Consider the following 22,185-nt stretch of genomic DNA (forward strand, 5'->3'; position numbering starts at 1 on the left):
GATGGCTGGTAAGAGCTTCAAGTGGCAAGCCTAAAGTAGCGTCTGTACCTGGCATCGACACTGGTGGAAACAAGGATTCATTGGCGGGCTTCAGCAGCCAAAACACGTCGGGGGCTTCACACTTTTGGTAAGACAGCCTCTTATAGCTCTCGAGCGAGGTGGCTAAGTGTGGCCTTATGCGTATGTTCCCCAGACTAACATGGGGTCGTCAGCATGAAGTGTGGCATTCTGGGGATTACGTGCAAGTCTATAGTCCTGATGGGCCAAGTTCTGAACCCAAGACCGGTGCCTTGCACCAGACTCTGCTTCGCCATCGTTGGATACGGCCAACAGCCAAAATGGTCACGAAGCGTTTAAGCCAAGGTGATCGTTAAGTGACTCAAGTGGAAGAGCTGCTGGTCGAGTTTTGCGAGGTTTCCAAGGTTGAGCTGCAACCCACCCTTACGTTCGGTCTGTCAATAATGCCATGCTCGGGATATGCACTTTGCCATGGATTACGCTAGCCAAGGCCAGAGAGAGGGTGTGTTCTTGTCTTACCTAGGTGGGATGGCTGACTTTGTACCGCGTCACGCGTTTGGCGTGGGTGCAGCCCTCCATTGTTCGTCGCCTTCCGAGAATGCCCAGAGTCGCACAGAAGATTAGAGTAGAAGGCAAGGAGCGACTAGTGACAACGAGAGAAAGGGCCGGCGAGAAGTGTCAATGTCCTAGCCCACCACTACTACTGCTCCAAAAGCGGGTAAAACTATTTTGACAGTAGTCAGAAGACACACCATTCTGGGGCAAGCAAGGGCTCCAGGTATCGAAGACTTGATAAGCTCTGGCGGATGCTCAGGTTGAGTGGTCATTTCCTGGCAAGTGGTATTTTTAGACTGGAATATAAAAGATGACGGCCGCCTCGCATACCCCACGAAGCCCACTCTGACCCAAAAACGAAAGTCTTCTTCGTCCATCGGTCGCATAGCATCAACAAGGCTGATGTGATTAATTTAAACAGTCCTCTCGACCATCGCACTACGATTCTACGAACCGCCTTCATCAGCAACTACGAAGTACGCCGCTGGTTTCCGCCGTCTGCGCAACGCCAACCGCAGTCAGAACTCCAACACAACAAAACACACCTTAGTTCATAGGTCATTGACTTGTCACTTATAGACCCGCGAGTCTGCCGGATGTTGCCGGCCATTATTGGACATCTTCTAGTCCGTGACAAACACGACCGGTCTAACGGAAGTGCTTTCTCGCTTGCCATTCCAGCAACGCTCGAACACGGCCATCGACCTATCCTGTCTACCAGAGGAGAGTCGAAACTGTTATAGAGTGCATTTACAAGGACAAAAAAGCTTACTTGTCTTGGATTTTTCGTACTTCCTTTTCAAGTCTGCAACAACCACTCGGCTTTGATTCTGCGAAACCGGGGTAACTAGCTGCTAGTTGCTACGCCTTAGAGTCGACTTCGATCACGACGTCAGCTTGGCATCTCGAGTTTTCTGTCAAGAACCTTGAAGGCTTCTAAAGCCTGCAGTATCATCTGGGGCAGCTGTCCTGCCAACCACTGTTCACTATTTCCGGGCAACACCAAAAAAAACACAATTACCGCAATCGAGAAAGCAGGTGTGATCAAACGGAGATCCCGTCCGCTGTTGTTCAATCAATCCGACAGGGAAAGGTAATCTCAAGTGCTGGGGGTTTTGAGAGAAACTGGTCTAGCTCTCCAGCGAGCGATCTACAACTAATAAGAGCGACCAGCCCGGTCCACAGGGGTCTGGCCCTAAATCCGCGCCAGCCAATCGATCGTCGGCATCGTGGCCTCGGCTTCCCTAGAAAGGTTGCAAACATCGAGCTTCTCACCTCGACCGCCTCTTTTCTGGGACGGGTCTCACCGCGACTCAGCACGAAGTATTAACAGCATCCTCGAATATATGTGCGCATCCCATCTTGAATCGCGCGACACATCACTTTCCCGCATTCGAGGTCTCGTATTCGAGGTTTCCATTTCGGAAACTGTCCTCTATTCCACCAATCTGTCTATCGATTGTCAGATTGTGTAAGGCGGCAGCATCAGCAGCAGCCCCTGTAAGAATAGGGACCCTAGGCTGTAAGCAATAGTATTGTTGTTCAATCAGCTCGCGCCCAGGCAGGCCCAGGAAGCTTGCGCAGCCAGCAACGCCGGGCTACTTCGATTTCAGCCCACTTATCAGGCTTAGGAGGCTTGGAATTCTTGGAAGCTTTTGCCTTACCTCAAGTTTCGATAATCTGTGTTCGCTTCCACCAACCGACTCTCTCGCCGATTTACGTTTCGGAACATCTGGATCATCTTCCACCTGCAATCTTTCCCGTTCGGTTCTAATCCCATCATCTCCAACTCTGTCCCCGGACTCTCTCCATACGCTCCTCCACACCCTCTAGACCGATATTGTCAGGCCATCGGATATTACCTGACACACATAAGCCTCGACCCGTCTGCGAACCGAGAAAGGCGACGAATCGACCTTGGTGCACCACACTAGACGAGACTCCAACAAGCCGATCGCAAGCGCTACCTTCTTTCTCAACCTAACGAGTCACCGTCTCTATCTAGCCTCAGAACCAGCCCAGGGCCCCGAAGACCTACCTTCCCTTGCGGCGGATCAACGTCACACATTCACCACTGCTGAACGGCTGGATTTCCGCATATATCCACCCCGCTGCCCATCTTCCGGACTGCTGCGCGCACACATCGTCAGTCAGTCAGCTTTTGGGAGAACTCTTTTTTCTGCACTCTGCGCAGCGTTTCTTTTTTGTCGCTTCGGCCGGCGGTTCATTAGCCAATCGTTGCTGCGGTTCGCCCAGGCGCATCCTGTTGGTTTCGCGCAACAAACTCATTGACGAGAGTCGGAACTACGTACTGCGGGTGTCGCTTCACATTCGTCGAACTCCCATTGGGGTTCGAGCGCTGCTCCGACTCGGACTGGGGAGCCACGAACGGAGAACAAAAAAAACCGTCGCTCGCCATTTGCGATTTTCTGGTCATCCATCACCAACAGCTCGTCCAACGGACCTGACCCGTCTTTGAGAAAGACGAAGAGGAACTCTTATTCTGCCGGTCTTCCCGACGTCATTTACAGACTGTTCCCAGACTTCCGGCGACACATAAACTCGCATACTCCCTTCAACCTTCAATCTGCCACATTAATAGCTGCATGGCTTCATAAACAGCCATTGCAAGCGACTTCAAATCCCAAATACTTGCAAAATTTACTCAACACGGAGGTTTGTTGCCCACTTTCTTCCTCTCACTGTACAACGTGCGCGTTATTCCTCCGATTTTGCCGCCAGGGTGCGACCAATATTGCCTACCCTCATCGCGACCGCTCTGTTCCACTACCACTTCCCCACCTTCCATATACACTGCCCAGCTCCTCGAACCCGGTCGTCGAGTACATGGTGGTGCGGGGCAGAGTCGACCCTCAGCTTGCTATCTTCTGCTTCATGTACGGTGCTATGCTAACGCATTCCTGCAATGTTCTAGTGATTAGTGGCGACACATCCCACGATAGGCTTTCGCCTATAATTCGCTCCAAAGACTTCCACGGTCACGATCTCGACTTCTGCGGCAGTCCAACGCGACGCCAGCTATGGCACAGTACGGTTTCAACCAATTCGGGGGAGGCCAGAATAATGGCAGTGGAAGCATTGACCCCAACGACTTAGCCATGTCTGGCTACGGAAACGGTAACGCCATGTTCACCGACGACGATCTGCTCGGGACGCTAGATAGCCACAGCCCAACCGATGCCAACCAACCCACTACGATGAACAACCAAGGCCAAGAATTCAATAACATGAACGGCATGAGTATGGGGTTTCCACAAAGTGTATATGCGTCGCATCAAGTGGACCAGTCACACATCAACGGATACTCGAACACGCCAGAGGGAGACCCCATTCAAAGCCCCTTTGTTCACAGTTACGGCGGCCAACCCCAATTCCGCCAGATGCAACATCAACATCAACATCAGCCTTTTGGTAACTCGTTGCAATCTCCCATCTCTTATTCAGGCTCCCCTCATACCGGCAACGACGCGAACAATGATGGCGAGCCCAATTACCTGAACGCCAAATCAAATCATCGCTTGTCACAAGCACAAGCGCAAGCTATGCAGCGCAAAGCCTCCAACACGCGAAGTCCCCTCACATCGCAGACAGCCACAGCCATGGCAAATTTGACAGTTGGCTCCCACGAATCTCCTGGGTTTGCCACTCAACCAATCCGAACACCCAGCAATACGAATCACGAAAAGTCACCTTCGGCCCAGTGGATGCACACGCCCAATAGTATGTCCTCGTTCCCCGGCACCGGCTTCTCTTCGCCCTTGCAACAAGGCATACAGCATCCTCACATCGGCGATGTGATACGAACTGCTGGCACGTCGATGCCGACGAAGCTAGGCGGTGTCGCCTCGAGCCATGCCACCGCTCAAGAAATTAAAAGAAAGCGAAGGCGCGAGTCCCATAATCTTGTGGAGCGACGACGAAGAGACAATATCAACGAAAGGATTCAAGATCTCAGCAAGCTGGTCCCGATGCACAGACTGGAGGACGAAAAGATTCGAAAACTCATCCAAAACGGAACGCCCCTGTCACCTACGTTGACGGGAATTTCCCAGCCTGGCCAAGCTACATCGGGACTGGCGGGTCCAGGCGCGAAACGAGCAACAGGTGCCGGCAGCATCACGACTGGTCTTCCCATCGAGGATAAGGACAAGGGACCGAACAAGGGTGACATCCTCAATGGTGCTGTTAGCTGGACGCGTGACTTGATGTGGATGCTGCACATGAAGCTGCAACAGCAAGAAGAGCTCATGAACCACATTGCCGAACTTGGTGGCAGCTTCCCGCTTGAGCTGACCGACGACGAGAAGCGCATGCAAACAGAGCTGATGGAGACCATTGCCAAGAACGAAGTGCACAACTTTTCATACTCGCGCTACGATGGCTCCGGTCTTCGGGTACCTCATCACACCGACTACAAGGGCGAGTCTCTCAACGGTGGCAGCGCAGGCGATCCCATCTCCGTCAGTCCCGAGGACCACAATGGCGGCGACCTGACAGGAGATCTTGGCAACCCCAATGAATTCTGGAATGATCCGGATGACGATGTCAAGGAGGAAGATGAATACGGCATGGACCTGACTGTATAGTGTTGCTGGTATGCCGACTAGTCGTTTGGTGGTCGGCGCCGTCGCTTGATATCACATTGCATTCCGCCGCTTACGTGGCTGGCTCTTTTTCATTCTGCATGTTCCGAGGAAGAGACATGGTGCTGCATCAAGAGGTCGTTAGGGAGTGGACAGGCGTTTTCTTTGTTTTCTTTGTTTTCTTTCTTTTCATTACTTGATTTGATTAGGAATGGAGTTTCGTTGCAGTGATTATGGGGGGGGGGATTCTATCATGTACCGTACTGGACATATGGACGGACAAGCTTGGGGCCCGCCAAGTTCTAGACATCTGCCCAAGGGGGGTTTTCTTTCATTAAACGGTACGCGCACTCTGCTTTTACACTATGATACCTAAGCGGGGCAACTAGGGAGTTTATAGGGTTTCTGTGTTTCCCCCCTTTTCATTATCAGCGTCGCTTTGCAGTGTCTTTCACTCTCCTTCATCTTCTCCCTTCACAAACACGCTTGGTCGCAAATGTAGCAGGTCGTTCTTTCGCAGCGAGCCTAGCATATATAATCGCATGTACCTAACCTACCTATTCCTTTCACCCTGGAGCTTATACACCGTTGCGAACACGGTGAATTGGGGAAATATACAGATGACAGACACAGACAGACCAAACCCACTCATGGAGCTTGTTCATAGTTGTATGACTCGGGGGTAATATTCCACATCAGAACATGTCTGCACGATGCAGTGGCATTCTATGACTTCGAGGTAAGCCATGTCAGAGCACGTCGTATAAACTCCCCTAGCCTATCGATATCTACCTAGATAGAGTAAAACCCCGAGTACTGAAAGAAGACTCGGCCGGCCCAAGCAAATAACCAATTCTATGCCGCCCCATTGGCCAATTCAGTAGCTTTCGCCGCTGCTTCATCAAAATCATCAAACGCAAACAGCGGCAGTCGGCTCTCGGCGATGATGCGCCGCCCTTCATCCTCGTTGGTGCCTCGGATGCGCACCACGACGGGGACGCTCATGTGTAGGTCCTCGAAGGTCATGACGATACCGCGGGCGATCATGTCGCCTAGGGTTAGGCCACCGAAGATGTTGACGAATATGCACTGCCCATAACAAGCATTAGATGCGTCGAGTTGTGTAGGTAGCTTTTATTCTCCGTCGTGCATGAAAAGGGGGGAAGGGAATGGAATGAGATATGCAAAGGTAGATGAATACACATATACAGGGATGGATCAATGGTTCTATATATAGAATAACACACATACCTTCACCCTAGAGTCTCTCAAAATAACCTCAAACGCCCTCTTGACCGTCTCACTCGTCGCCTTTCCCCCCGTATCGAGGAAATTGGCTGCCTTGCCGCCGGCGTCGGCAAGCGCGTCCACCGTGTTCATGGCTAGGCCAGCACCGTTGACTAAAGTCCCAATGTTGGCGTTGGGGTCGGGGAGTTTTATGTATGCAATTCCGTATTTTTCGACCGAGAGCTCGGCTGGGTCTTCGAGGGAGAGGTTGCGCAGGGAGTGGATCTCGGATTGCCGGCCGCTAGAGTGGAGGGCCGCGTCGTCGAGGTGGAGGTGGGCGGATGAGATGGAGATGATGGGTTGGGCTGGGTTGTTGATGGTGAGTAGGGTGGAAAGGAGGTAGGCCTCTTTCTCGGCGAAGAGGGTGGTCAGTTCGGTGAGAAGGTGGGTTATGGATGGGAGGCAGAGGCTATCAAGGCCGAGGGCGGTAGCAATGGAGGATAGGGGCAGGTCAGCTGCTCCTTTATTGTAGTCGAAGTCGAAGACTTGAGAAGTGCTGGTGTCGCTGGTGGTGGAGACTACTATGCAGGGGCTGCGGGATGAGCGGTTGATGGAGATGGCTAGGAACCTTTGGGGGCCTGAAGCGGGGGCTTCGGGGTCAGTGATCGCGATGCCATGTTCCCGGAGGAGGTCGAGGGTTGTGGTCTGTGTCAGTGAGATGTTCCTCTTTTGGGTCTGAGGTGAAAAAGCGGCTGTTGTGGTGTTGTTGGTTGATCTAGGGCGGCGGGCCAAGGTGTGCATTCCTCGGCCTTGTGAAGCAGTGCGAGGGGATGCAATACCACCCCCTGTGGGCATTGCGCCGGCGAGCATAGTCTTGAGGACTGACCCGAATCTTGAGGGATGGTTGATGATTGTCGCTCCAGCTGATTTCAACGCCTCTATCTTGGCTGGTGCGGTGGGTTCTCCGGGTAGAGTAAATGCGCCGGCATGGCCCATGATCCGGCCTGGGACGGCATTGACACCGGCGACGAGGGCAACTATCGGCCTCCAAATACTATTTTAGTCGACATCCTCTTAAGTTACTTGAGATTTGCATACTTGGGAGTCTTGGTCGTTGCCCGGTACTGCTTGATCCAATCGGCAGCTTCAAGCTCGGCATTACCTCCTATTTCTCCCACCAACGCAATGCCCTCGGTGTCTGCATCTTCTGCGAGGATCTTCAGTCCATCTGTGAGGGTTGTGCCGGGGACAATATCCCCGCCCACGCCTAAACACATGCTTTGGCCCAAGCCGGATCTGAGTGTGGACGCGGCAGCTCCTTTAAGTCAGCACAACATTTGGAAAGCCTAGTAGGAATGTGAGATTGAACTTACTTTCATAGCTAAGAGTACCCGATCTGGCCACAATGCCAATTATACCAGGCTCAAAACATGGCAGCGGTTGAAACCCTGCAGCGAATAGAAGAATAACCTGTCAGGTCATCCTTCAATTAACAATCCACTCCGGGGTTCACTCACCAATCCTACACCTCCCAACCGCCGAGATGATCCCAGGCGAGTTGGCCCCGATCAACCTGGAAACCGACTGCGTTTTCAGGATAGCATGTATCTACCCTCGACATGTCAGCGCAGTTCAAATCCACTTACACAAGAAAAAAAATTTATTACTCGGAGCAAGTCGTGCAACGGAATATGCTCAGCCACAGCAACTATAAGCGGTACCTCGGCCTCGATAGCCTCCACGATGGCCGCAGTCGCCTGGTGCGCAGAAACATAGATTCCCGTGGCATCTGGCTTTAGCACCTCAACCGCCTTGCGGACGGTGGGCAAAACGGGGAGACCCAAGTGCTCGCCTTCACGGCCGGGGGTCACGCCGCCTACGATGTCGGTACCCCATTCGAGGGACTCTTTGGCGTTGGCCGTGGCTTGTTTGCCTGCGGGATAGTTAGTCGACCAGTGCTACAAGTGATGGTTGGGATTAGTGGTTGAGTCTAAGAAAGCACACCTGTAAAGCCTTGAAATATCACTCGTGTATGTCGTCCAATTTTTAGGTTTTTCAACGTAGCATCGTAGTTGTGAGAAGCTCGTGAGGTGCTGAATGGATGAGTGTAGTTAGACCTCGGTAACTTAACCGAGACTTGGAGTCTATAGTTGCGGAGACGCATGTTGCCCGCGCTCTGGATTTCAATGAAATACGTTGCACAACAACGTCACACAGAGCAGCTTTTAAGCGAGTATGTGTGTACGTGCCAAACACCACGAAATATTTGGGGAAATTATTGGTTTGTGTTCAAGTTGAGAGCTGTCTCGCTCTAGTCTCCGCCAAAGACGTCATTTGATTTGTAACTGGCAAGCTTTGCCTCCGAGGGGGAACTTGGTTAGCGCCCAGAGCAAGCTGGGAATAAACCGGCCCAGCGACTTCCAGAGCTGAGATCCAGTCCACCATGTAGACTCGCCATATTCCCAATGTTTCATTCCGAGCCTCTGCGACTCACATCCCGTAAGCTACTGAGCTTCCTCACTGCCGCAGACCTGGAGACGATGACGGCTGAAATCGTATCGATTAAAGCTCGTATATTCGACCCCAGCATTGCCGGACTAGGCGATGAAACCGGATGTCGCACCTGTGGGAGAGAGCTTCTCTCTGCCTACCAAATCAGTTCACCCTTGACGCCCTTCTCGGGTTCTTTTGGCTTCTCCGGGAATCCCAGATTTCTAAACTCGTCCTTGGCCATCAGGTTCCTGTGAATGAGGCACATCAGCACCGCCAACGGTGTCCGTGACAGCTAGAAGCTTACTTGTCCATCCGACAGGTAAGATAACCCTTTGCCAGTTCGCGGCAGGCCTCGTCATTCATTCCCTTAACCTTCTTGATGCAGTTGAGATACGAGGTCATGACATGTTTACATTCCCCTAATGGCAGGTGGTAAGCAGCGGCCATGAGTTCATGGACACAACGATACGTGTGCGTGGTTCCTAGTGCTCACCATCATGGTCTAGAGGGAAGCTGCCTCGTTGTGGTCTGGTAGAGCTTTGTCAATACCAAACCATCTATGACTTTCAATGCCGGGTCTCTTGGGAGCTTGTTAAGCTTACGGGGTGGGCTTTCCAGAGTATGGCGATGAGCCGGGACTACCGAACGAGCTCATGGTTCATGTCGAACGCGTCGAATTGCTCGTTGATAATGACGGTGCACTCCGGCAGAATCGGAAGATCGAGTCAGTCGCCGGGTCTGATTATCTGCGGCTGTCAAATATGTCCTGTGGCTGTTGGAAGCCGAAAGGCCAAGGATTCTCATGCTGTAAAACCTCTGTCAGGTGGGGCCAGCACCGTGTCAAAAGTCGAACGATGATGTCGTCGAATTCGGAGAACTCGAGCTCAGTTCCCACTCATTTGGAGCTGCTGCCCCTCCCCCACCTTTCTCATCGGCGACGGGACCGCTCAAAGCCGGTTTCTTCGCCGTTGCTGGGCCACCGGTGGAAACCAACCTCGCCCAAATCACGACCCTCGCCATCATGAGCAGGAAGCGAAACTGACTTTCAACCGCGGGAACGAATAATTCAGCTGAATAAGTCATCCACCCGTGATTTCTCAATATTGTCACTTGTATTCTTGTCAATTACAAGCCATAGCGCGCCTTGACACGCATCCAGCTGCAGCTAGAGACGGGAATACGTCAACTCGATCTGACATCGACGTGCCAAGAGTGCTTATGTACATTATTCTCGGCTGAACAACTCGCCCATTATCTCCACCCCCATCTCTCAGCGGTGAGGCCAGACCCTCAGGAACCGATCTCAAAACTCATTTTTTCTCTTCTCGATTTATCTAATCCACACCACACAATTGACTGCTGGTACTCCAATTCCAAGCAACCTGCACTCGATCCATCAATTCGGCAGTAGAGTCCCAGGCTCTAGGCCTCTGCGCTGTTTAAGCCACCGCTACCCGTTATTCCGGCCTCAACACACATCCCGCCCCAGACAATGAGAATACGGCACAGCGGCGGATATGGAGCCCTTGTCTCGGTAGCCATCTCACTCGTGCAAGCCGAGTACTTTTCGCCCATTAATTATGGCTCATTAGCAAAGAGACTTGACTGCCCGACGGATTACTTCAGTTGCGAGGACCAAGGGACGGTGTTCGCGGGCACCTGCTGCGCCGACGGCCAACTCTGCTCTCTGGACTCAAATGGAAAAGCCGCGTGTTGTCCATCGGGGTACGCAGACTCTCTCACTCACGTCGCGGAATATGCCTCCAAAGAACTGGACTGATGATTTCACAGCGCCGTATGCACCGGGACAGTAGCGTCCACCACCGGGGGCACCCCAACAGCGTCCTTCGTGACCAACTCCCTTTACGCTTTCCCCGCCATTCCGACCTCGTTTAGTAACGCGGGCCAATGTTCTTCCGCTGTCAACGCCTGCTCAAGGAACTACGAGTCGTGCACGTCCGGGCTGGTCAGCGGCACGGGCGGCTACGCCGTTACGGTCGCCGTCCCGGGAGGGGGAGGGACTACGGTGGCGCCCACCCACGTCACGATACCCATCGAGAGCGCGACGTCCGTCTGCTCGAGTTTGTCGTCTAAGGCGTGCTATGGGATCCAGAGTAGCGTGTGTACGGTCACGGGGACAACGGGTGTGTTTAATATCGGCACCGAGAATATGGCCTCGAGGCCGACGGCTGCCTGCATGGCAGGGGTCATGGCCGGTGTTGGCGTGGGGATTCTGGGTGCGCAGTGGTGAGGAGGCGGCGGAGTGTGACGAAATTCGGCTCGGCTACTCAGCTTGTTCTGTAGAATAGAGATATCAGAACGGCGTGGGATAGTCCTATGGGATTATCCGGGTACAAAATGTACGAAGCACTTACGATACGATAGTAAACGATTATGACGACCAAATGGAAACATATGCGTCTCCAGTCCATACCGCCGCGTAATTCGGTCTCTCGTGGCCCCGTCTAATATACGCTACCCCAGATGAAAACTCGTCCGTCTGTCACTGAAAGATTTACCTCTTTTATAGGTATGGGGCACAATCCCTTATTTCAGAACTAGCCCCTACACCGGGTATGTACCAGCAATCCCGAACGCTGCAGGTATCTACCTGAACGGCCCTTTAATGCTGCTACAAATATCCTCCGCGGCAGATTCTACAGCTTCGAATTAGTGCAAGCCCCCTCCCGCAAGTTTGTCAGTTGCCGGATAAGGAGCTCACTGCGAGCCTTCTCATTAGTCGAGGAAGAACCCGCCCCGTCGAGTCTTCCCTTCAGTTTCTTGCTGTATTTTGGATACTTCGATAGGTTATTACTCCAAACATCCTTGGGCTGAGACGAGCGCTGAGAACAGCACAAGCAGTCTCCGAGGCGACCACCCTATCAACATCGCCGTCGTACTTGGCCCTCTCGTCCACGAAGGTGTCTTTCGTAACGACGAGCTTCTCAACCGGGCCCCTGAAGTCGGTATCCCGACGGATATGCGGTAGCTTAGTTCCCTGCTCCTGGAGGTGCAGGCCTAAGGCGAAGGGACGGGCTCGATTGCCGCATCTCTCCCCCAACCAAGCCACTGTGCTCCGAGACGCGGGGCGGAACAAGCGCTAGCTTCACTTCTCTGATACGGGGGAGGGAAAAGCTGGGAAACGGTGTTTCCGAAGAGCTTCTGCGGAACTTTCCTATGGCAGAGGTTAGAGCGCGCAGGGCCGTTACCAGCTCGCGACTTGTCGTATTTGGAAGAATCGGGCGAGGTGCTTCGCGAGTACGGTGCCTCATGCTCTCGGTTGCAGAACGCGCAGGTGGTAGATCGCCATGATGGAGAGCAGGGCCCGCATGTCTTTGGCGTATTCTTTCAATTCCTGGTCTTAAAATTCGTGGAGCTGTTCGACGACGCCTAAGAGGAAAGTCGTTGGTATATTCGACGTGATTGAGTTCTCCAGTCTGGGGAACAAAGTTCAGTCGGTATCCACTCGTTCATGAATAAGCGCCGTGGGACTTGGGCTAGAAAATGTCTTGACTTGCTTCTGGGCTAGTTCGTCGAAGATATTGCTATATATCCATAGCTTTACAAGAACTCTCACCGTTTCCCAAAGTATTGGGTTGGGGTGACAAACACTCGATGGCGCGATCGAATGCCTTACGGCGCAAGTCAAAACGCTCCTACATGGTGCTATCCTCAAAGTCTGTCATCAGGAGAAGGGTAGTATCCCAAGCTGAGATGATGACTTGACCCTTGAGTTGATACAGCAGGCTTCATACGTCAGTGCCAGTTCCAGTAGCTCACAATAGTTGCGTAAAGGACCTACTTCCAAGTCACCAAATTTCTTTGTCGTTGCTGAAGAGAGCAACTGGGGTATTATAGCTTTCGAAAATTATTCTTAGTACCAATCCGAGAGGCCTTGAGTATCTTCTCGAAAAGGGGGTTGGTCTTCAAACTGCAACAGCCATAGGTATGAAGTCATATAGAGCCCACAGGTATGCCCGAGAGTATTGCGCAGCGTACATAATCCTGTCTGGCCTGCATGTACTTTTCGACGACACGATCTACATAGGTGGCTTCTTCGGGATCGATAGGTGCATCCTCTTTCCCATCATCCAGCCAAGGAATCGTCCCAGCCACGGGAGCTAGGATGAGGACCAACAAGCGACCAATTTAGTAGGACAAAACAGCGACTTGAACCTGGATATTGAAATAGCTTGCAGGGAACTTCATTAAGGAATCGATCACTGCTATTTCCATTCGATGTTCACGAGATATTCAGTAAGAAACTCACATTCATCCCCTAGTTGTGTCCCTTTTGATAGTAGAAGTCCATACAGTGTGCATTCCGAAGTGTGGGGCTTATACACCGTGCATATCTTGACCAATATGTGATGCTTTCCCAACCTCAAAACACAACGCAATTCCGTTGAACATCATCTCATCACTCATCAAAATGAATTCTCAACACAACATCTGTGGATTTGGATTTGATTGACAAGACGATTTTTTTTTTTCACTTTGTCGTCGTTCAGGAATGGGTGGAGTGTAGATTATCGTTACGAACTCTACCTGCAATGAACGGTGCCAAACTTGCGTGGACGGATGCGACAGAACCACAAACCTGCTCACCGTTTGCTATCAGAGCAATTTTGACGGAATTACACATTACTTAACGTGCCAAACTTCCCAAGAGGCTAGGTAAAGATGGCTGTGCCCATTCTCCCCAATCCATCCAACTTTCTGGGTGTAGCCCTGGTTATCAACCGATCCAGAGACGGGCCCCGTTTCGTCTTCCACTACCCGCCCAAAATCCCGCCCATCAGTAAGCATATACCCAACAAAGGAACCCCCGATAAACTGGACGACGACGACGTGCTCCTGGACTGTATACCTGAACCAAACAGGGGCATTACAACAGGGCCAAAAGGCGTGGACCTCACACAGTGGGATCATGATGAGCATTTGGAGACCGACAGTGGCTCCCAGGTCGTCCCATGGGAACATGTCGGCGGATTCCCCACCAAAGACCTCGAGAGTCTCCTAACGCCAGCCCGGGCATTTCACAAGAAGCTCTTCCAGATTTCCCTGGACCAACTATACGCCGTCTCGTATCCCATTTACGCACCTGAAAGTGGCCTCTGGAAGAAGAAAAAGAAGCAAGCGAAATCGCGGCCTAGCAACAGCAAGTTTGGTGGTGAGGATGGCGATGCAAGCATAAAACCTGACGAATCAGTCACCCTCGCTGAAGATGTGCCTCCGATCGAAATCAAGGACATGGCGACCGAGACGGAAGGGGCCGATGAGGCAGTAACCGAAGGAAAGAAGAGCGGTATGACCATGTTCAACCTGGTGTTCATCCTCAATCCCAAGAAGCACGAGGCCAAACAACTGGTCGACACGCTCTACTTCCACATCATTCGCAAGATCAACAAGGCATACAAGTATAGCCAGCAGCGCAGCGACTTCGTATGGAAGGAATCCAAGAGGATACTTCTACTCAAAGATAAGGGTCGTGAAGACAAGACCAGGATGACGGCGCTATGGCGCGAAATACTCGAGACTTCGTCCCTCGCTTCCTCGATGCAGGATATCTACGAGGCTGTCAGCCAAAACAAGATCGCCGCACTCCAGCTTGGGACAGCAGAAGGCACCCTGACGCACTCGGTCCAGATTCCAGTGCCATTCTACCTTCCAGACCTCCCGTCTGACAACGAGATTTCGGCCGCATCTGCCGGATCCAAAGGATTATGGATCACCACAGCCAACAGCTTTGCCGATGCCGACGCATTGGACGACCCTTCTTTCCTCGACAGGAACTTTGCGCTGCTGCTCCTGAACGACGAAAAGAAGATCATCGCTGAATTACAGGCAGACCCAGATGAGACGACAAACGCCATGGTCGAGTTCGTGCGCCTAAGCAAACCGACCATGAGCTTCCATCAGATTGGACATGCTGGAATTCTCAGCCCCGCACAGGTACGCAAGTATGCGCAACACTTCATCTTCTGGCGGCGAGCCATCGCTGTGCCACCCTTGCATGCCAGAGATGTGTACATCATCAGTCCGAACTCCTCCACGGACTCGCTCCCGACGGCATCTCAAGCTTGGGCGAAAGCATTTCCTCTGGCGCCACCACTCCCCAACTTTCTCGCCGACCTGTCAAATGCGCCTAGACCGTATAAGTGGTTCTCCCCTTCTAAGGCCCACAGACCAACGTACTTGCAGATGCTAGCCTGGCTGATGCGCGGTGGATGGGTGACACAGCTCTGCACATTCGCATACGTCGTGGTATGGCCCGAGATCCAATACGAAGTCGAGTACCAACTCGAAGCCGACGAGCTCAGGCGATCTTCGTCCGCATCCGATGACGGCGCTTCCGCCGCAGACGACACTGCCCATGAGGTCGAGTCGAGAGAAGCATCCCCGGGATCCACAATCTTCTCAGACCAGCGCACATCTTCCTCCCCCGAGGCCATCCAACGCACCGCCAACGAGCAAGTAGCCGAGAAAGCGCGGCTCGACCGTCTCGCAGACCGCGCCTCCCGCCTACAAGCCGAGAAGGCGGCCCAGCATGCGCGGAAGCAGGTTCCTATCAACACGGATCACCCATCCATCAATACGGCGGCGCACCTCGCCAAGCTGGAGCCGTACATCATTGTCGATGCCAAGAAAGCCACAGGCAAGGACTCGCTGTACCTGTCTGCCATCGGCCGAAGATTTAGGGATCCTAAGGTCAGGGCTAGCTGGCCTGTGTTCTGGAAGTACTTCAATGGCCGCAGCGCACTTGAGAGGATTGCGTTGCAGGAGGATAGTATGAAAAGGAAGGAGGCGTGGGGTTTGTTGACGGGAATGAGCGAGTTTCTTTTGACTGTGAGACATTGGTAGGGTGTTGATGAGTATAGATGAGTGACCTAGGATGGGGAAATATTTTACATGAGGAAGCAATGTCATTCAGTACACCCAGAGATCTGCTTAGGGTACAATCATGGAGTTTCATGGAGTTCGGAATCAAGTGAGGAGAATCCACCATCATATGCATAGGTAGCTAGGTCTAAATTCTACACACGCTCTATCGCCCACAACCCTCTAAGCATGGCTCTTCGTCTGTGCCTGACCAAATCAGCCCCCTCAACCTGCACATCGGTTGTCACCCCACTTTCATGAGGCATCGCTGCATCGTCCATAACCGCCCTCTCTCTCCCTTCCTTATCCAACCCTGCCTCTTCTAACTCCGCCACCTTCCAGGCCCTGAGCATCCACAACGCCATAAATGCAACAAGATACATGCAGCTCACGAAGATTTGGACATCCAAATACCCCCAGTATCCGGTCTCTTTCCTCAAACTCAGCCCAACGACTTCCGAAAACGTAGACGGAATCACGAGAACGAGCCAGCTCATGGATAGCGCCGAGGGAATCAGGGGTAGGCCTACGACCTCGGCGCAGACGGGACCGGCGGTGGCCCACATGACTCCCGCGACGGTGCCGCTGAGGAAGGCTAAGACGATGCAGGCGGCGAGGGAGCGGGCGGCGAAGATCCAGAAAAAGAAGCAGAGGAGGGAGCAGAGCAGGGTGCAGAGGCAGGACATGTTAAGGCGGCCGACGGAGTCGGAGGAGAGGCCTATCATGGGGCGGCCTAGACCTTGTCCTACTGTTTTTGGAAAGGTGCGTTAGCATATATATATATATATATATGTATATACCTAGATATAACTGAATGGAATAGTTGATGCACGAGAAAGGAGATGAAGAGAGTAATAACTGACAATTAAACAGAGCCCCCACCAAACTAGCCTGCGAAGTCGTAAGTCCTACCGCCTGACTATAATCCGCAATGCTAAACAAAAGAATGACATATCCCATTACGGAGAAAAACAGCCACATCTCGAGCAAAACGTAGGACGGCCTTGCGAAGAGGCGCCAGTTAAACGCCGCGGTCACGGAGCCAATGGCTTTATTGCGGTCGCGGATCAGCACGCTGCAAGCTCCATTCACGACGAAGCAGAGGATGGCGAGTGCACGGAACGTTCTAGGCAGTCCGATGCGGGCGATCATGGCATTGGTCGAGAGGGAGTAGATGAAACCGCCGAAGCCGGAGCCGGCGGCGGCGCAGGCGCTGGCTAGGGAGCGTCGCTTGCTAAACCATTGCGTGGGGACGGGGTAGGAGGCTACGAAGCAGAAGCCCATGCTGTTGTTGCATGTCAGTATTGGGACGTTGGGACCGGGTTGAGAGGCGTGGAACTCACCCTACGCCGAAAGCTACACCCTGACTGAGAAGCAGGTGCCAAAGCTGACTCGTGAACGAGGCTCCGACGAAACCTGCGGTTTCAAAGACGGCCCCGAGGAAGATGGTCTTCCTCGTTCCGCACCATTTGGAGCCGGCGAAGTAGGTGGCGAGGGGTGATATGAGCATGGCTGAACAACGGTCAGAACCGAATACAAGAACGTAACCCAGACATATCCGGAGAAAAGCAAGGCATGGTGATCTGCACGTACCTATTGAAAGAGACAAGCCGCCAACGAAGGCATAGCCAATGGTGCTAGTGCCTTCGAAAGTGCCACTACGAAGATAATAGGCCAGGAATACGGCGAAGGACTTTTCTTGAGTCAGAACATGGAATGAAGGAAACAGACACTAGACGAGCTGCGAATAGTTGATGACCTACAGAGTTGAGACCCCATGTATGGGCGTTGAGCAACGCCACCGCTGCTACTACAATCCTGAACAAGGAACATGAATCAACGACTTGTTCATCGAGTATTGGGAGTGTCTAGACCGCAAGGAAGATATATGAGTGATCCGAAACACGAATGCTAGGGGTGACCAACCAGCCATAACCGCCCTCCCTGAACTCTGCAACTGGTTGATTCGCAGATTCGTTATTGTCGGAACTCGAGATATTTGGCGCATCATCGCCCCGTTCCATCTTTCTCGCTTGGGTTTCCTCCACCTCCGTCCTCTGTGTGCCCGGCGTAATTGCTGTCATCTCGGCCACTTATCGTGCGCAACTGATGATGAAGTCCAAGAAAACGAAGTTGAGATCACGAAAGTCAGTCATGGAAAATAACAAAAATGACTAGCGTCGTGATCTCGCTTTTTGTGGATCGGCAAAGGTTGAGACTTGCTTGGCAATAACGAGGTAATGACCGCAAAAACACTTCCGGCCGGGGATGAGCCGCATATCCGCTTTTCCATGATGTTGGGAAGTCAGATGGTGATGCTGATTAACGTCCAGCGCTCCTGCGTATCCGACGGCGAGCTTGTGAGCTTGTATTGGCTGCAACAGTGAAGACTTCTTCCCGGGTGGGGCAAGTTGAGGTGGTGGACTTTTGTCACGTCAGACAGCACAGACAGCAGAGCAACGCTTTTGCCGCACTTGTCGACAAATTGCGCTGTCTCTAGAGGTCCGAGTGATGAAGAGGTCCATACTTTATTGTGGGACACGGCATATGGGAGAGTGCGATGTTTGTGCAGTATACCAGTGCTTGCAAGATGCTACCAGAATAGATAAGTCGCTGTCACGTGGAATCCAGTTATAAGCAATGTGGGATGGTATTATTACCCGCGTTTCTGGCGAAGATGGATTCGTTAGCGGCTTCAGGAAAGCTAATATGGTGGTTGATGAAATGACAGCTTGAGACAACTAGGAGATGCCTGCTTCGAAGATGCGCCAGGTTGCACTCACAAACGACTCTAATTCAAGTCGTCACTTGACCCTGGGTCGGACACTTGGTTTAGCGTCATCGGTTGAGCTTGCGGCTGTGAACTGGCAGAACCCACCCGGACGCAGGAAAGGGGCGGCCAGTTGATATTGCTTCTAGAAGCTCAACCCACCCTGGCTAAACACGTCCCGCACGGGCAGTATCGTACCAATGCACGCTGCGTTCAGTCAGCATCCAGCCTGTTCGTCCACGCAAGAAAATGCATGGACAAGGACGTTTCGAGTCAAGCTTGCCCCCAGGTGAGAGATTGGAAATAGACGGTGAAGGTTGGTGACTCTTCGATAGTCCGCGGTGTACGAAGTACTTAAATGAGGGCGCAATATGGAATAAGTGGGGGTGAACTCTTGGCAATCGCCAAACGATCAAACGCGACCTGACCAGCCGGCCTGCGGGTCGCCCTAGGCAACGTTGGTGGCACTCCGTGATTGGGGACAACAAAAAAGTGGGAGCACGCCGAGGGACATTCCTAGTAAGTTCATACAGAGATGCCATATCGCATATATGGCCGTCGGAACCTGACAAGAGCGCGCCAGCGCATCATCATGCATTGCAGCCACGCACATTTGACTCACGCAGTAGAAGAGCTCTTCCCCCCTGGCAACCCTCCGTGTAAAACAGGGCTCGTCAACACCGTCTTTTGCACCACCACCACCAAATATCGTTATTAGTACAAACCGCCCGGATTGTTGCCTCCTGATCTCATCTTGCGGCCTCGCAGCTGTTCCCCTGCAAAATCGCGAGCCCGAACGCCCTCGTGCCTGCTTTTCCGTCTAACAGTACGAACACAGATCACCGAAAATGCTTCTTCGAGGCAGGTCCAAGGAGCGGACTTCGCCCAGGAAGGTGACGCCTCCGTCACCTGCCTACATGAACAATGAGCAGTTCTGTAAGCATCTATTTGTCCGCGTCTGCACGAGCTGTTGGTTGGATGGGGACTGATGCCAATCATTCCTGTAGCTTCCTACCTCGCCAGTCTTCGAGATACCCGTAACACTCGCCCAGGAGGTGCCAGACCACAGCCCACCACACGCCGGGAATCAGAACGCGTCGCTCCAAGCCGCCCCTCCATCGGTGGCATTTCAGTCCAGTCGGATGCCGCTTCATCGCATCAGCGAACCCAATCAGACACCGCAACCCCACAAATCACCTCGGCCATCCGCCCCAGCTATGGCGGTAGCTTTGCCTCAAGCATCGCGTCGCGCTTCACCACCTTGTCCTCGGCCCCGGGGCGAGACTACTATCCGGAGAAACCAACCGCACCACCGTTGAAGCCCGGCGAATTCGTGCCCAGCGCCAGATACATTGAGCGAGGGTCACGGTGGATGGAGAAGGAAGAGGCTGTCTCGTTGCGCACCGCAATGGAGGACATGGAGCTGAAGGACAAGCGCGAGGGTATGGGAAAGGCGACTCCAGAAGACCCCGAAGAGGCGCGGCTGTACGAGGCTGCTCTCAACGAGGCAGCAGAACTTGTATGGCAACACGAGCATGGTGTCAAGCCGCCGGAGCCGGGAACCCCGTATCGCTACAAGCCACACCTGAGAAAGGACAGCTACGCCCATGCGCGCACCGCTAGCGTCGGGCGTTATGGTGACGACATTGTTCCCACAGGACTCGCAAGAGACGGTGCACGATCTGCTTCGGCAAGTTCTTGCGGTAGTGACGGAAGGCGTTCCCTGGATAGTACGCGCCCAAGTTTGGACGGGCAACGCAAGACATCCGTAGAATCCTCAACATCAAAGTCTTATGGCAGCTTGAACGGAATTGCATCACGTCCGACGGGTAGCCGTCGTCGCAGCAGCATGAAGCGCAACATCAGCGGCGAGGTTCAGAAGCCTTTCTCTGGTGACCAGATTTACGAAGAGCCCGAGGGCGACACTCCCAAGTCCAAATCCACGTCCTTCCTTCCCACCAACACAGATAAGGTGCAACCGCTGAAGCTCAAGTTGAAGAATCCTCTCAACAAAATCTCATTCGCGCCGGAGTCTGGTTCAGATAGCGGAAGAGAGTCCCCAGACGTTGCTCCACCTTCTCCTGCCAAACGGCTATCAAGATATGAGATCCACAAGAACCCTCCAACCCAGACCCGCAATCCCAACTACACGGTGAGCAACCCGGCTCCGAAACCCATGGGTCCACGCGCCAATGCCGATATCCCCAAGAAGCATGGCGTGGAAATCCGCAGTGAGGATATCCGGAAAGCAACGAGCTTCAAGCTTGGGGATCGCAGCAAGAAGTTGCCCACACCGTCGGCAGTCAGTGACCGCCCCGGTCGTCCAATCGTAAGCTTCGATGCCAACTGGAAGGCCCCCGAAGAGGCGGTCACTGATTCAAAGCCAGAGCCAAAAGAGCCCAACCGCTTCGTCGGGTTCCGTCAAAGCCAACCAAAAGACGGCCAGCCCCAGCCGCAATCCAAGCCCAGGTCAGAGCAAGGCTCATCACAGCAGCCGCCTGTTCCTACTCTGTCATTTACGCCGGATTCTCAGATCACGTCGCCGTCAAAGCACCGCCCATCAGCCTCTACCACCCCGTCCGTCCCCAGTATTCAGATAGACGTACCCGCTTCCGTTGGTTCCAAGCCGCCGGTTCCAGCTTTCTCAGGTTCCTCAGATGACGGCCCAAGCATCCCGTCCATCGTACTCCCCGGCGAAGACAGCGGCCCGTCGATTCCGTCTATCGTGCTACCAGGTGAAGACAACGGCCCTAGCATTCCCGTCATCGTCACGCCTGATGACAATGGTGCATCGAAGGCTCCGAAGCCATCGGCACGTCCCCTTCCCACGCCAAAAAAAACAAGCCCATTTGCCCGTAATGCCCGGAATGGAACTCGCCCCGGCAGCCACTGGTCTCCTGACCCGGGTGCCATCTCTCGCCGTGCAACCGCAGTGTGCCACGAGTGCTCATTCCCCATCGAGGGCCGCTTCGTGGCCCTTCGTGGCGCATCCGAGCGCTTCCATCCCCAGTGCTTCGCCTGCTACACCTGCGGCACCTCCCTCGAAGCTCTGGAGATATCCCCGGAGCCCGACAACTTCCGCGCCGAGCGCCTAGACCGCATTGCCCGGAGAGCCGCCGGCGAAGCCCTCGAGGAGACACCCGGCAAGACCGTAGCCGATGACGGTGACGCTCGCTTGCGCTTCTACTGCCATCTCGACTGGCACGAGCTGTTCGCGCCCCGGTGCAAGACGTGCACCACGCCCATCCTGGGTGACCACATCGTCGCGCTCGGTCACCATTACCATTACGGCCACTTCTTCTGCGCCGAGTGCGGCGACCCGTTCGAACAGGGCATGACGCATATTGAGAAGGATGGGTATGCGTGGTGTGTCAACTGCCAAACCAAGCGCACGGAGCGGCGCGCGCCTAAATGTAAGAGGTGCAAGAAGCCTGTCATTGGGCAGTACATCCAGGCACTAGGCGGGGAGTGGCATGACGAGTGTTTCCGGTGTGCGACTTGTGGCGGTGGGTTTGATGATGGGCAGATTTTCCCAGTTATTGATCGCGTGCTTTGCACGGGGTGTCGGATGAGGGAGTTGAAGGCATGACACTGCCGATTAAGCTGAGCGTTGGCTGATCAACCCCGCTACTTGGG

General features: G+C 53.4%; 7 protein-coding genes across 7 annotated transcripts; 4 read left to right on the top strand and 3 right to left on the bottom strand.

Annotated features, from left to right (window-relative positions):
• The first annotated feature begins 3,183 nt into the window (after nt 1-3,183).
• Nucleotides 3,184-5,295, top strand: BCR38DRAFT_181549 (uncharacterized protein). The gene is made up of 2 exons (XM_040853939.1): nt 3,184-3,249; nt 3,509-5,295. Exon 2 carries the CDS (start codon nt 3,615-3,617, stop codon nt 5,178-5,180), a length of 1,566 nt encoding a protein of 521 aa, XP_040717443.1. The 5' UTR covers nt 3,184-3,249; nt 3,509-3,614; the 3' UTR covers nt 5,181-5,295.
• A 737-nt stretch (nt 5,296-6,032) lies between these two features.
• Nucleotides 6,033-8,568, bottom strand: BCR38DRAFT_408414 (CoA-ligase; the record flags this gene model as incomplete). The annotated part of the gene is made up of 7 exons (XM_040858261.1): nt 6,033-6,266; nt 6,429-7,458; nt 7,503-7,722; nt 7,778-7,852; nt 7,922-8,012; nt 8,051-8,337; nt 8,409-8,568. The coding sequence occupies 7 exons, from the start codon at nt 8,566-8,568 to the stop codon at nt 6,033-6,035; spliced, it is 2,097 nt and encodes a 698-aa protein (XP_040717444.1).
• Nucleotides 8,569-9,051: 483 nt separating this feature from the next.
• Nucleotides 9,052-9,552, bottom strand: BCR38DRAFT_338865 (uncharacterized protein; the record flags this gene model as incomplete). The annotated part of the gene is made up of 4 exons (XM_040855649.1): nt 9,052-9,145; nt 9,202-9,316; nt 9,391-9,425; nt 9,500-9,552. The coding sequence occupies 4 exons, from the start codon at nt 9,550-9,552 to the stop codon at nt 9,052-9,054; spliced, it is 297 nt and encodes a 98-aa protein (XP_040717445.1).
• Nucleotides 9,553-10,533: 981 nt separating this feature from the next.
• On the top strand, nt 10,534-11,100 carry BCR38DRAFT_314464 (uncharacterized protein; the record flags this gene model as incomplete). Its single annotated transcript, XM_040854683.1, has 2 exons — nt 10,534-10,622; nt 10,689-11,100. Coding segments are annotated over 2 exons (501 nt in total), but the record flags the coding sequence as incomplete, so codon positions are not given.
• Nucleotides 11,101-13,294: 2,194 nt separating this feature from the next.
• Nucleotides 13,295-15,886, top strand: BCR38DRAFT_430425 (nitrogen permease regulator of amino acid transport activity 3-domain-containing protein). The gene has a single exon (XM_040860035.1). The coding sequence runs from the start codon at nt 13,581-13,583 to the stop codon at nt 15,759-15,761; it is 2,181 nt and encodes a 726-aa protein (XP_040717447.1). The 5' UTR covers nt 13,295-13,580; the 3' UTR covers nt 15,762-15,886.
• A 48-nt stretch (nt 15,887-15,934) lies between these two features.
• BCR38DRAFT_340255 (major facilitator superfamily domain-containing protein) lies at nt 15,935-17,803 on the bottom strand (the record flags this gene model as incomplete). Its single annotated transcript, XM_040855771.1, has 6 exons — nt 15,935-16,527; nt 16,643-17,064; nt 17,123-17,291; nt 17,373-17,472; nt 17,543-17,583; nt 17,686-17,803. 6 exons carry the CDS (start codon nt 17,801-17,803, stop codon nt 15,935-15,937), a joined length of 1,443 nt encoding a protein of 480 aa, XP_040717448.1.
• Nucleotides 17,804-19,397: 1,594 nt separating this feature from the next.
• On the top strand, nt 19,398-22,138 carry BCR38DRAFT_408418 (uncharacterized protein; the record flags this gene model as incomplete). The annotated part of the gene is made up of 2 exons (XM_040858262.1): nt 19,398-19,485; nt 19,557-22,138. 2 exons carry the CDS (start codon nt 19,398-19,400, stop codon nt 22,136-22,138), a joined length of 2,670 nt encoding a protein of 889 aa, XP_040717449.1.
• Nucleotides 22,139-22,185: the final 47 nt, after the last annotated feature.

This window comes from Pseudomassariella vexata, assembly GCF_002105095.1.
Source record: "Pseudomassariella vexata strain CBS 129021 chromosome Unknown BCR38scaffold_5, whole genome shotgun sequence".
In the NCBI taxonomy this organism is placed as follows: Eukaryota; Fungi; Ascomycota; class Sordariomycetes; order Amphisphaeriales; family Pseudomassariaceae; genus Pseudomassariella; species Pseudomassariella vexata.

Coding starts and splice junctions, on each gene's coding strand:
- BCR38DRAFT_430425 (XM_040860035.1), top strand. CDS start 13,581: ATGGCTGTGCCCATTCTCCCCAATCCATCCAACTTTCTGGGTGTAGCC.
- BCR38DRAFT_181549 (XM_040853939.1), top strand. CDS start 3,615: ATGGCACAGTACGGTTTCAACCAATTCGGGGGAGGCCAGAATAATGGC.